This window comes from Podarcis pityusensis (assembly GCF_964106645.2).
Source record: "Podarcis pityusensis genome assembly, chromosome: 5".
NCBI classification, from domain to species: Eukaryota; Metazoa; Chordata; class Lepidosauria; order Squamata; family Lacertidae; genus Podarcis; species Podarcis pityusensis.
The window spans coordinates 57,915,180-57,929,487 of record NC_138032.1 but is presented as its reverse complement, the minus strand read 5'-3'; the positions used below and the strand labels follow the sequence as shown (position 1 = coordinate 57,929,487).

General features: G+C 44.0%; 1 protein-coding gene across 3 annotated transcripts in view; it reads right to left on the bottom strand.

Annotated features, from left to right (window-relative positions):
- The window catches only part of PTPRE (protein tyrosine phosphatase receptor type E), a 148,449-nt gene extending 135,485 nt beyond the window's left edge, over positions 1-12,964 (bottom strand). For all 3 annotated transcript variants that reach the window (XM_081005235.1, XM_081005239.1, XM_081005240.1), the window contains exon 1: positions 12,911-12,964. In XM_081005235.1, coding sequence (XP_080861361.1) covers positions 12,911-12,955 — 45 coding nt within the window. In that variant the 5' untranslated portion in view covers positions 12,956-12,964. The remainder of the gene's footprint in view (positions 1-12,910) is intronic.
- Positions 12,965-14,308: the final 1,344 nt, after the last annotated feature.

The following is a 14,308-nucleotide window of genomic DNA, read 5'->3' as shown; positions in this document are numbered from 1 at the left end:
TCACCCTAGTGGTCCCGGGCCCTCAGGAAGTTAGATTGGCTTCAACCAGAGCCAGGGCCTTTTCAACTCTGGCTCCGGCCTGGTGGAACGCTCTGCCTCATGAGACCAGTGCCCTGCAGGATCTGATTTCTTTCTGCAGGGCCTGTAAGACAGAGTTGTTCCGCCTGGCCTTTGGCTTGGAGCCAATTTGATTCCCTCCCTCTCTTTCTTTTTTTCTTTCCTTCTCCTCCTGCGTTGAGGCTACATTTTATTTTAATGTTGTAATATTTTAATGTTGTATTTTAATTTTGTTTTTAAGTTGTAATCATTCGTCTTGTTTTTATTATTGCTTGTAAGCCGCTCTGAGCCCAGCCTTGGCTGGGGAGGGTGGGGTATAAATAAAAAATTATTACTATTATTATTATTATTATTATGACCCGGAAGCTGTACACCAGCTCCCTCGGCCAATAAAGTGAGATGAGCGCCGCAACCCCAGAGTCGGCCAGGAAGTGCCCTTGACATTTACAAAAAATATTTCAGTGTACTTTCAGAGTTCACTATGATAGTTATGTGAAACAGAGACCAGAACTAGGAGAGTTTCGTGGGCTACTTCTATACCGCCATCCTGTCTTGTTCCAAAGAAAGTTTGCTTATTCTCTTTCCAGAGAAGCGGAAGCAGCAAGGCAAGCCTCCAAATGTCTTCAAGCCTGGTATCACACAAAGAAATTGGTCTGGCCCCTGGAAACCAGCCTGCTCCAAAAATGAATGGAGTTGCATACGGCAGTTTCATCCTTTTAGCGAAAATGAGCACTGACAGTTTTCCCTTAGGTGAAATAGAATATATATATATAAATATATATAAAGCTTGCAGTGTCAGCTTGATACAGTGCAGAAATAAAATCAAGTGCTTATGTTATCTGAAGAGCAGAGGGAGTAATTTAGTAAAAGGAAGAGGCATGCTTGTCAGTTTTGAGCACAGCTCCGTCTACGTGATTATAGGAGTAGTCTGCTCTGGTCAGGAATGAGAGCCAGTCTGGAAAGCCCATGAAGATGTTTTCTTGGGCTCCACATCCTGTGACCAAAATGAGATGATTTTGCAGACCAAGGACCAGGAAGCATTGCACTCTGAAGATGGTCATTTGCATCTTGCTGTAAGCTGACCTACATTCTAGAAATAAGAACTGATTTTATTTCTGAAGCTTTTTGCATCAGGTTCTAATCTATGACATGCTAGAAATAGATTAGGAGGAGCCTGCTTTTACCATCCACAAAAGTTATGCTTTGAACAGAGCTGATCTGATCTGCTGCTTAAGTCAGAGAGGGGTCTTCAATATGATGCAGAAAGAATTGGAGAAAATAAAAAGATAGTGGTTAATGGATAGGCACGTTTATAGACCACCCCATGACAACTCAGAATCCTTTGTGGGGCTAACATAACAGAATAACAATTCTATAATACATGACAATGAGATAAAATGCAGCATTAAAACAACATCAGGAAAGATCTGGAGGAACAGACCAAGGAAACAGAGAGCAGAGAATAAAAATCAGCAAAGCAGGGTTAAAAGCTGAAACCGAATTTAGAAGGCCCAAGGGCAAAATAAAAACTGAGGCTGATGAGAGTTTTAATCCAAAACATTTGGAGGGCACCAGGATTTCCCAAATGTGGGTCTCCAGCTGTTGTTGGACTACAATTCCCATCATCCTCGACCACTGGTTCTGCTAGCTAGGAATGATGGGAGTTGTAGTCCAAAAACAGCTGGAGACCCAAGTTTGAGAAACCTTGTACTAGACTGAGAACTTTAAAAATACAGGAATATGATTCTTTATTTTACCAGATAATATTGTGTGATGTTTGTATAATAGAAGTATATTCTATACCCTCACCAGGTAGGTGTGGTACTGTATAGCTGTGTGAAGTGAGAAAAGCCTTCTCAGAAAGTCAGATGCAGGATCAGCCATGGCTTCTGTTAAATCGAATGTAAGATTGTACTAGCAAGACAGGAAGCTTGACAATAATAGGATGAGCTATTTATTGCCACAGATTCTCAAGGCCCCAGGCAAGACTGAAGTAGGTGTTACATAAATAGGGATGGTGATGCACTCGCTTCTCTTAAAGCGTTTAGTATCCAAATGAAGCAAAATAACTATTAATCATACCTAACAAATATGATAATAGGAGGTCGATTTGCACATTACAAGGAGGAAGTGAAAACAGCGAGTCAGTTCTGAAGGCATGCTTGAGGAAGGGGAAACACATGCTTCTCCCATGAGGGGAATGAACAGTGGAAGGCAAGAAGCCCTTTCCGAATCCAGAAGTGTGTGACAGATTTTGCCTAGTTGCAAAGGTGCTTGGTCCGATTATATTAGCTGGCCAGCACCAGGCATACGTAAAAGAAACTGATTGTCTAGACCCATTTGAATCTCACTTCTGACCTGGTTTAGGCACTGAAAAGGTTCTGGTTGCCCTGGTTAATGACTTGTATTGGGAGAGGAGGTATGCAACGCTGTTAATTCTCCACACACAGGGGGCAGGGGGGAAATGCTATAAATAAGTCAGAAATTAAATCGTTATAAGAAAAGGGGGGAAATCGCTATGGAAAATTGCTTGGAAATTTCTGTTTGCTCTCTGGCGCCATCTGGTGTTGCATTTTTATAACACATTCAAAATGCAGTTTCTTGACTAATGAAGCTGAGTCCTTAATCCATGGGTAGGCAAACTAAGGTCCGGGAGCCGGATCTGGCCCAATCGCCTTCTAAATTTGGCCCACAGACGGTCTAGGAATCAGTGTGTTTTTACATGAGTAGAATGTGTGCTTTTATTTAAAATGCATCTCTGGGTTATTTGTGGGGCATAGGAATTCATTCTTTCTTCTTCTTCTTCAAAATATAGTCCAGTCCCCGACAAGGTCTGAGGGACAGTGGACTGGCCCCCTGCTGAAAAAGTTTGCTGACCCCTGATTAAGAGGCTGTGACTGGCCCAAGGTCACCCAGTGAGCTTCATGACTGAATGGGGATTTGAACCGTGATCTCCCAGGCCCTAGACTGACATTCTAACCACTACACCACACTGGCTGCCTAGAGTACTTCTCTCAGCAGCTTTCAGTTGTGCATAGTACAGTATCTTCTTGGGTCGGCTCTGTGGGTTTGAAGCTGGAGCCGCAGTCTTACAGTGTATCCTACTGAGCAGATACTGAGCATGAGGGGTGGGAAGGAGGCATGTGAGGCATCTTCACCGCCACCTGGGCCTGCCTCTCCTCTGCTCTCCTCCAAGAAGAGCACCGCCCTCCCGGCTGCTCTCCGCTCCCCCCTCACCGCCGCCGCCTCTTCCTCCCAGCCTCCACCACCACCATGGTGTTGAAGATGGTGAAAGGTAGTATGGGCCGCATGTTCAACAAGAACCTCCAGGACCTGGTGCACGGCATCCGCAACCACAAGGAGGACGAGGCAAGGTACATCTCTCAGTGAATCGATGAGATCAAGCAGGATCTGAAGCAGGATAACATTGCCATGACAACTAATGCCATCTGCAAGCCTACCTACTTGCAAATGCTGGGCTACAGCATCAACCGGGCGGCCTTCAACATCATCAAAGTCATGAGCGCCTCAAAGTTCACCTTCAAAAGGATCGGGTACCTGGCAGCCTCACAGTGCTTTCACAAAGGGACCAACGTCATTGTGCTGACAACGAACCAGATCCAAAAGGACCAGAGTTAGCCCCAACCAGTATGACACCACCATTGCACTGACTGGCTTGTCCTGCTTTGTGACACCCAAGCTGGCCAGAGACTTGGCCAATGACATCATGACCCCGATGTCTCACCGAGGTCTTACATCAGGAAAAGGGCAGTGTTAATCATGTACAAAGTGTTCTTGAAATGCCCCGAGTCCCTGCGCCCTGCATTCTCCCATCTTAAGGAGAAGCTGGAAGACCCAGATCCAGGTTAGCAAGCTGGATGAAACAGGATCCAGAAGATGGCAAAGACTGTGTGTGTTTGGGGTGTGGAGGGGAAGGGAGTCGCTCCTGGTAGCCTTTTATTGGGTTGTTTTTGTTTTTATCATATAATTTTGTGTTTTTATATTGTGTTTTTATGCTGTAACCACCCTGAGACCTGCAGGTATAGGGCGGTATACAAATTTAATAATAAACAAACAAACAAACAAACTACCAGGACCAAGTCCAGGCTTTGGGGAAACTGTCCCACAGTCACCCATCATGTTCTCCATGCATTTCACATCTATATGGAACCATTGTGAGTTATCATCCAGTGTCATGGACTGGCTGGATCCACAGGAGTGGTGGGAGGCACCAGCCGGCAAATTCCCCAGGGAACCTCCAGGGAAGAAGGCTTAGAGCCAGGCAATTGGTGGTGGGACAATGATGCGTGGTCAGAGGGAGGAGACTGGGAGGAGGAGGTGTCAGAAGCAGAAGAGGCGACAGGGTTTAGTGAACAGGAAGAGTCTGCGGCAGAGCACAGTTCAGCTCCGAGGCACAAGCAGGGGCTAGAGAGGAGTGGGGTCAGAAGAGCAGTGGGGCAAGCTGCTGAACAATCCAGGGAGTCTACCCCTCCTGCTGTGACCAGCTCCCCTCCCCCCTGGTCTCCTAGAACATGTAGAGAAATGAAATAGGCAGAGCCGAGGTTGGTTGTGTGCAGACACAGCCTGAGAATGCGTGGGAAACACCCTGGAGAGCAGGAGTTCTAGCACGAAGGCCTTCAGTCTTCGCAACTGCTTTATTGGGGCAAGGCCTCCTAGAAAGAGTTGCTGAAGCCACTAGGCCTGAGCTGTTTGCTTCCTTTGAATAAAGGAAACAAGAATAAAGAGTTAACTTCATTGGCCTTGGGTGATTTATTGTTTAATTGCCAACCTATTCCTGACTCCAGTCCTGACATCCAGGGATTTGGGGTGCAATGCTGCCATTCATTCATTGCATTTAATCTAAGCAATTTATATACTATGTAACCACAATAGTCTCTAAGTGGTACACAAGAAAAAAAAATGCAAAAAGAAGGTTTGTATTCTATAACTATACTGATAACACTCAACTCTTACATCTCTATAACAAAAATTATATTGACAGACCTCTATCACCAATGTCTCATGTTGTAGCCGCTGCCCATTAGGAGTGGTAGGGTGGAATGCAAGGAGACCAATGGTCGGTGGTGCCAGAACCAGACAGGCAGAATCACTTCATTCTGGCTTTGTCACAATCCTCCTAGTTGTTGAGTTCTGCAAAGGCCAACAGTGAGACTACGGAGCAGGAAGTTGGCGGGCAGTGCCAACCCCTGGCCTGCTTATAACGAAGAAGGCAATCATGTGAGGAGCTAACTAAGGGCAGACCGAGGTTGGAGGGGCACTGCCCCATCTCCCCTAATTGACCAGCCTAGAATGAATCTAAAAAAGTTCTGAAGAGCCCATTTGAAAGAGGCAAGGGAGGAATCAGGTGAGCCCTTCCTTGGGGGGGGGGGGAGAAATAATTTAGGAGCTATAGGCAAAAATGGTCTCTTTCTTGTCCCACCAGGTGACAAGGCAACAATGATAAGGGCTTCAGGAGCTGATGACAGATCAGGCTGCAGATTGTTGCTCCTGCACCATGTGTACACCAGTGTGCAGGCAATTCATTGGTTGTCATGTACCTAATCATTGTGTGTATATCATGGCAGAGAGACAAACGTTATCAGCTGCTAATGCCGTCTTGATACATGTTGCAACTGCAGAGTCCAGCTGAATAGTTAGCAGTCCTAGTATCTGGGCAGAAGCTCTTGCCAGGATTGAAAAAGGCCCAGCCATCAGCGCCGATCCTGAAATTGGCAGAAATTGGGGGACAAGGGGTGTGGCAACAAGGTTTCGGCCTGATGTCTGACATCATAATGGAGGTGCCTTCTCACGTAGGCCCTTCATCCTGTTTCTGAATAGTGCATACACTGGTGGTTGCTTGGCAACCATTTGCCTGTATTTATCAGGCATCACTGCGTGCCCTTTCTGAATTTGCTAAAGAACACTCCTAGCTAGAGATTTTCTAGTGACCTTCGTCTTACAATAATATCTCGCATCACCAACTGGAATCTAAATGACTTAAGAGAGAAGCATGTAAAACTATTTCACTGGGTGCCCACAAAAAAACAACAGATGCTACAGCACAGTGCTTAACAAAAAAATAAGATGGGATCAATTTTACACACAGATATTTATATTGGTTGTTGCTTACTTGAGCATGAGACACGCATCTGTATTACCTGAGGAAGTTGGTAAGAAACCAGCCTCCTTGACATTCACGTTCATTATTTTCACCTGCATAGGTCGGCATTTCCAGCCAGCTAGATCCAGCTATTTTACTATCGTTCAGAATGTGAGCTCAGATGCAAGTTTGCTTCAAACACAGATGAGATGTTAACAGAACTGCCAATGCTAAATAAAAGATTCTTATTATCTTGAATGCCTGAATAAACAGAAACCATGCCCAGAAGTTTCTGGTGGATTGTAGGGACCGAGTAAAGTGCAAAAGTTGTTGATACGCCTTAGACAATTGTGCCAGGAAGGGCAGAGTGGGGTGACATTGCTCACCTAGCTTCTGAAATTGAGGAGAGGGGTGAGACAGCGGAGAGGCTGGCATGGTGCATGTGCAGTGCTGGGAACATCAGATCGGCTCCACTGGTTGCAGACATCCCTGCTACCTCCCCTTCTCAGTTACCAGCAGCAACCTCTGTATTGCAAGGCTAGATGGACATCATTGCCCCATCCTGCTTTGGCTTGTGAGCCACTATCAACCTGAGACAGATAACTATTGCCTGGCTTTCTAAGTGTCCTGCTGGCAAGCATACTACCCACACATTATAACAGGACCACAGCATCCTTAAATGGCCAACCAGATGCTTGTGGGATGCCCGTAAGCAGGACATAAGTGCACTCTGCCCGCCTGAGGTTCCCAACAACTGGCATTCAGAAGCATAGCCACTGTGGCTAGTAGCAGTTGATAGTCTTATTCTATATGAATTAGTCTAATCTTCTTTTAAAGCCATCCACGCTGATGTTCTGCTGAAATTCTGCCCCAACTATTCGAAGTGCAGGAACTCTGTTCTCCTTTGCCCCTCACCACCCTGTGCCAATGTCAGGGGCAGAATGGAAGGGCAGAGCCTATAATTTTGTCTACTCTTCAGAACTTGGGTTGTCACCTTCTTTGTGGGTTCTTGTGCCATTTTGAACACATCTCCTCACATGGAGAAAATTAACAGGTGAAGCTTTTTCTGATATGAAGATTAGTGGTGGGGAAAGCTTCCTTGCTGAACTCTGTTGTTTAGTAGTGCCAGGAAATAAAGCTGGCAAGCTTATTGCCAGGAGCTCTACCATTAGGATTTAGTGCCTGGTGACATGGCCGGTATTTAATAGCATTGAAAGAGGCTCGGGTGTGGGACATACCTTATCTGGCTTAATCAAAACCACTTGTACTTCTTTATTTCCTTTTTTGCACTGTGATCAAGGTTTCGCCATCTTTATACAAACCGAGTTGCAATATTCAACCTTTTAAAAAAGCTACAGTATTTAAGCAAAGGAACACAAGAGGGCAGCACAATCCTTTTGGTTTACAGAAGAACACACTCTTGCCACACTGTAATATACTATCCTAGACAAAAGAATGAAGCGCTTTATAATTTGTTGCATTCTTTGTGTTTGTTCAAGTGATTATTGTCTTAAGGAACCTTTACAAAACCAAACGTCCTGTTCTTCTGCTCAGTCTTCATCTAAGCTGCAAAACTCCTACCTACTGAGGAATTTCTGTGAGAAACCTCACAGAGTGTTTGTTGTGGGGGAGGAAGGGAACAGGAGATGGTTAGCCGCTTTGAGACTCCTTAGGGTAGCGATAAAGCGGGATATCAAATCCAAACTCCTCCTCCTCCTCCTCCTCCTCCTCTTCTTCTTCTTCTTCTTCTACTACTACTACTACTACTACTTAGCACCACTGAACTCAACAGGACTTATTTCTGAGTAAGAATGCTTAGGATTGCATGGGCAGAATATTTTTTCTATAAGCATTATGCACAAAATGGGTATTTCACTAAGATTACCCTAGGAAAATTTTTACAGTACGCCCATGCATTTGCTTCATAACAATTTTTTATAATAATAATAATAAATAAAAATTATAATTGGTACACTTGTTACAGTGTGATTATCTCTGTTCTGACCGTCAGAACTGATAGAATCATTGAGTTGGAAGGGACCTTGGAGATCATCTCTTCCAACCCCTTATTCCAATCTCATTGTTGCCTTGCTCCTTTTAGTAATAAACAGCAGTGGCATGGCCAACTAGGTCAGATGGACAGGCCTGCTCCACCATGTCATCTGCCACAGCTGCCAAATGTATGGTGAGAGCATTGTGTTATCAGAGGGGTTAGGAACCAAACACATAAATTTAAGGACGTAGAATGAACTCACATAGCAGTTTTAAAGGTCGTAGCTCAGTGGCAGTGCATCTGTTGCACATGGAAAAGGTACCGTGTTCAGTCTCTGAAATCCCCAGGTAGAACTGGAAATGTCCAATATCTGAAACCCTGGAGAGCCTCTGCCAGTCATTGGAGATAATACTGAGGAAGATGGACTAATGGACTCCATGTATGGTAGATTCCCGTGAGTCCTACAGTTCTTCAACCAGTAGTCCAAACCATTAATGTGTACTTGGGAAATAACTCTCATTGAATTAAATGGGCTTATTCCCATGGTGGTTGAATTACAGTGATCATATTCCGTAGTTCTGAGCTGCAAACTGCTGAAATATCTTGCCAGAATGTCAACTGCATTCAAAGACCTACCCGAGCTGAGCATAGCCAGGTGTGAGGTATCTGCTACCACAAAATTTTATAAATCAGTCCATCCAATTTTCCTTGAAAGAAACCAAGAGGCAATCAATGCCTGTGATGGAAGTTCAAGCAAAGCACAGATGCCTGCTGTGTGTTTAGCTATAAGGCAATTTCCAGTGCTAAAGAAACCACTGGAGAAGGTTCATTGAATTGCACGATATCCTAATTGCAGCGACGTCAAAGAGTGTCATAAAGGGCCTATAATAAACCTGAGCATGATTTAAAAAAAATAAAAAATCTTTATGGATTTTTTTTGTTTCCCAAGTTAGAAAATGTTCATGCCTTGACTCTGCAATCCTTCACGATGCATTATACTAGAAATTCCATGGCATTGTTTGTGTCCCTTTCAATCATTTTTTAAAAAAAGTTTTAACACAGATTTATGAACCATATTATATTTTATATTCAATTTCAGGAATTCTCTGAATGCAGTTTATATATATTTTAATTAAATAAAAATAAAGAAGAAAAATATTTGAGTCAAACTATACGTGACACAGAACATCTTTGACTGGGTCTCCCAATGCTTTTTTTCTTTACTTCCAAGCAATGGATCATAGTAGGGGAAGGGAATTAACCCTTCTCCCCCCGCATGCCCTTTCACCCAATCAAATCAATTTCCCTTAAGAGCTCTACTAGGAAAGGTGCTAGTACGATTTTATGATGTCTCCTTTAGGCTACAAGAAAAGGCAAACAAGCAAAGAACCCAACAGAGATGCTGAAGAGCAGAAAGTTGGTCCTTACCAGACTGATACGTGACCTTGGTTATCTGTGACAATGTCAGACAAACCATGACAGAGAGAGAGGCAGATTAATCAGTGATCGTGGGCAACTTGTACCATTTCCAGTGAAGCAACTAGTCACTGCTTGTTTACATATTTTACCTGCTTACTTTTGGAGCTCAGTAAATATTTCAGATGACATCCCTGTCACACATGCTATCAGTTTTTACTTGAAGGATCGAGCTGTTTGTGGAATAGAAGTCTGCGTTATCGTCATGCAAAATAGCAACGACACGTCAAATGACTGTGTGCAGTCATGTCAAATAGTAATGATGCATCAGCCGATGACAGCTATTCTAGGCTGTTTTTTAAAAAAGAAAAAAAACCTTTGGTTTAAGATGGGGTGGGGAATGTTTTTCAGCCCAAGACCCATATTACTTTGTGGGGGAGCTTCCAGGGATCACATGCTAGTGGTGGCCTGTGCTCAAAGTCAAGAGTGGTAGAGCAACAGATGTGGCGTATCTTTTGCAGCCAAACAAAAGCTGGAGGTTTCCGCTTGCAAAACACCACAAACACATTCTCCATCCAGACAAGCAAGAGGCCTTTATCAGGACACATTCCAGCCAGGCAAGAGCACGTGAGAAGAGTGCAGAGCAGGGCTGGTGAGAGAAGCATCCTGGTGAGAGGAGGCATGTCTGGGGCATGTACTGAGGGCCACGTAGTGCAGCCTGAAGGGCCACATTCAGACCCCAAGCCTGAGGATTCCCATCCTGATCTAAGTGAAGATCGACAGATTGACACATGGACGCAAAGGTTTGGAAATGGCATGTTAAGGAACCAGGCCTTAACTTGCACACTATGCGAGCAGTAAACCCATCCTACTGTTTCACATAATGGGCTCATTTCCAACTTGGCCTGCAGGCACTCACATTTCCCCTTAGTTTCCCTAACAGGTAGCAAGTGAAAGGGATTAACTGGTAGAGGAAGCGTAACAAATTAGCTGGCCAAGACCTAGACCAGGCATAGGCAAACTCCGGCCCTCCAGGTGTCTGGGACTACAATTCCCATCATCCCTAGCTAACAGGACCAGTGGTCAGGGATGATGGGAATTGTAGTCCCAAACATCTGGAGGGCCGGAGTTTGCCTATGCCTGACCTAGACTGAGAAAACAAGGCTTTTCAGAACCCTGGACAAATCCCAGAGAAGAGGCAACGTGCCCTGCCTAGAGCTGGTGGTTGACTGAGCTCTTACTTGGCCCCTGAACTATCTCTCCCAGGCTGTAATGCACCCTCTTGCTGGAGAATGGAGATTCTTAAAGGGACAGGCCCCTGGCATCATGCTGCCACTCTATCACTTCTCTGTTGTCGTTGGGCCTGCTGCCTGCTAACTCAGTGGCACATGAGGCCCTTTGCAGCAAGGATGCAGCCCCTTAGTGGGATCTGACATGGGAGCTGCAGTCACTGGGAATCTTGGTTTGATGGCATCAGGTTCACAAGGTCCCTGGTTGCGGGGTCAAGCTCAGTGGTGGCAGACTCTAGACCTCTGTGGGCTGTGCTACTGGATCTCTTGATTTCATAGGCCCTTCTTCTGATTAGTCATTACTGGACATCGGAGACACGGCACCATTAACACACACAATAGCCATGACCTATGACTGTATTACAAGTGATGTCTTTATTGGACTTTTCCTACCTATGTTCACCTTGCTTGGTAAATGCCATGGTCTCCCCAACAAGCAGTTCAACTTGGGGCTAACAAGCTGAGGAATTTGTATCATGGGAAATGATCTTTTTTAGTACTGCAAGATTAAATCAGTTGATTAATCAGCTAACATTTGGTTGATTAATCTATGGAGCCCAGTTTGAATCATTGAGGGGGAATCTTAATTGATAGCATACGAATTAAGGGTAAATGTGAAGCTATTTTTAATTTGGCATAATAAATTACAGGGAATTTAAAAAGAAACTATTTAAGATGACTCTTCCTTATGCAAACAGTATTGCTATACAGTGGTACCTCGGGTTACATACGCTTCAGGTTACAGACTCCACTAACCCAGAAATAGTACCTCGGGTTAAGAACTTTGCTTCAGGATGAGAACAGAAATCGTGCTCTGGTGGTGCAGCGGCAGCAGGAGGCCCCATTAGCTAAAGTGGTGCTTCAGGTTAAGAACAGTTTCAGGTTAAGAACGGACCTCTGGAATAAATTAAGTACTTAACCCGAGGTACCACTGTATATCTGAAGAACTGCCTCCTTCCCTGCAGACCCTCTCAAGTTCAGCAGAGGGGAACCTCTTGATAGTTTCACCACCCACAGAAGCTCAGGGTGTGGGTGGCCCAGGAGAGCACATTCTCTGTGGCAGCCCTAAGTTGTGGATTTCCCTCCACAGAGGTGCATCTGGCATCGTCATTTTACAGCTTTCGTCTGAAGACACGCCTCTTTCCTTTGACTTTTGAGATACATATTTTTAGGATCCACTGCAGTTGTGATTGTAATTTGTTTTTAAATGCTTCTAATGTTGCATTTTACATTTTTGTGACCTGCCCCGGGACCCTGTGGTGAAGGGCAGGTAATTAACTACAGCCTATATTGAATTATAGGGATGCAGGTGGCGCTGTGGGTTAAACCACAGAGCCTAGGACTTGCCGATCAGAAGGTCGGTGGTTCGAATCCCCGTGACGGGGTGAGCTCCCGTTGCTCAGTCCCAGCTCCTGCCAACCTAGCAGTTCGAAAGCATGTCAAAGTGCAAGTAGATAAATAGGTACCGCTTTGGCAGGAAGCTAAACGGCGTTTCCATGTGCTGCTCTGGTTCGCCAGAAGCGGCTTAGTCATGCTGGCCACATGACCCGGAAGCTGTACGCCGGCTCCCTCGGCCAATAAAGCGAGATGAGCGCTGCAACCCCAGAGTCGGCCATGACTGGACCTAATGGTCAGGGGTCCCTTTACCTTTACCTATATTGAATTATAAGGCATTTCTCAAAAATTATCTGTATTGAAGTTCTAGTAACATGCAAATGAACTAACTTTGTTAAATTTGTTGCCTAATTTGTTAAAAAGCAGAAGATTAATCAACCAAACAGCCTCTGAGTGCTTCACAGCCAGAATCGCTTTTTCTTTTAGAGCTGACACATCTTTCAAGGTCTCTTTCCACACATAGAAGCAGAAAAATATATACAAAAAACCCACATTAAATATTTAAGAATAAAACAGTATAATCCTGTCCAAATACACCACACAAAAAATCTGCTAACATAAAGTACAGTCAGGGCTGCATAAAGTACAGGGCTGGAGCCCGAAAAGGTAGTGAAAGGAAAAGGCAGGGGAGAGAAACAAACATACCTGTTACATGCTCACCTTTGAATTGAGTTGATTGTAAGGACAGCTCTTTTTTCTGTTCATTTATATCAGCTGCAAGGAAATATTAAAAATACACTGTGATCAGAGATCTATTTTTATTTTATTTTTAAATCTGGTTTAACCAAGGTGGCAACTTATGAGACTTGCAGTCATACCGTGTCAATTTGACTTGAAAGAACTTGACAACCCACCACTATCCATCTTAATTTGTCTTTCACAAATGTAAGAGGTGGGAGCAATAATTAGGGGATTCCCTTTCACCATGCTAAGGATGAATAAGTGATAGCATCTTTTGGTCTTATCTTATTTCCTTGAATTCTGATTCCTCCCCCGGCAATTTGGAGCCTTGAAACTTCAGGCATTTATGTTTCATTATTTATGAAACAATCTTTAAGGGAAGAAAATGTATGCTCTCCATCTAGCAATTTTATCACTCCAGGAGTATGCCGTGAAAATAAGATAGATTTTTTTTTAAAAAGCACTACCATCTAAAATGTTTTGCAGAAGATGGAGTTTGTTTTTAAAGCCTTTTTTGTGATCTGAATATGAAACACACGGAAGGAAGGAAGGAAGGAAGGAAGGAAGGAAGGAAGGAAGGAAGGCAGTTTATGCAAACCACAAACAGCTGAAATTCTCATCAGGTACCTGTCATGGGATTGTTTCAATCTACCAAAGGAAACAATCCCAAGACCATTTTTAGCTTTTCTAAGGCCCACATGGTGTGAAGGTGCTTCACAGGGCAAATGATTATTTCCTAGCTGCTCGCTATGGAAAATACAGTGGTACCTCAGGTTAAGTACTTAATTCGTTCCGGAGGTCCATACTTAACCTGAAACTGTTCTTAACCTGAAGCACCACTTTAACTAATGGGGCCTCCTGCTGCTGCCACGCCGCCAGAGCCCGATTTCTGTTCTCATCCTGAAGCAAAGTTCTTAACCTGAAGCACTATTTCTGGGTTAGCGGAGTCTGTAACCTGAAGCGTATGAAACCTGAAGCATATGTAACCCAAGGTACCACTGTAACTTCTTTCACCATACTACTGAGTCATATTAGTTTTCTTGTCAGTTTGTGCTACCCCACTGTATATGTGGCAGACATAACTCATGATGAGATAGCATTCTACAATCAAAATTATGGAAATGAAAGCATTAGAAGACATACAGAAAATTAGGTGGCACAGAAGATCAGCCATCTTGAAAAGATCTAAAAAAAAAAAAAAAAATCTCATGAAATGTATCTAATTGAGTGAAGTGATCCATTTTAGCCTGACACCACAGCTTTCTTTCAGTCCCTGAGGCTGTCTTTCCTGATTCCCATAGTCAGATTTTTTTTTCCTAAGCGGTGCTGGAGAATTTGCCTAAAGCAACCTTGCTTTCTTCAAAATTTCTTTCTGGT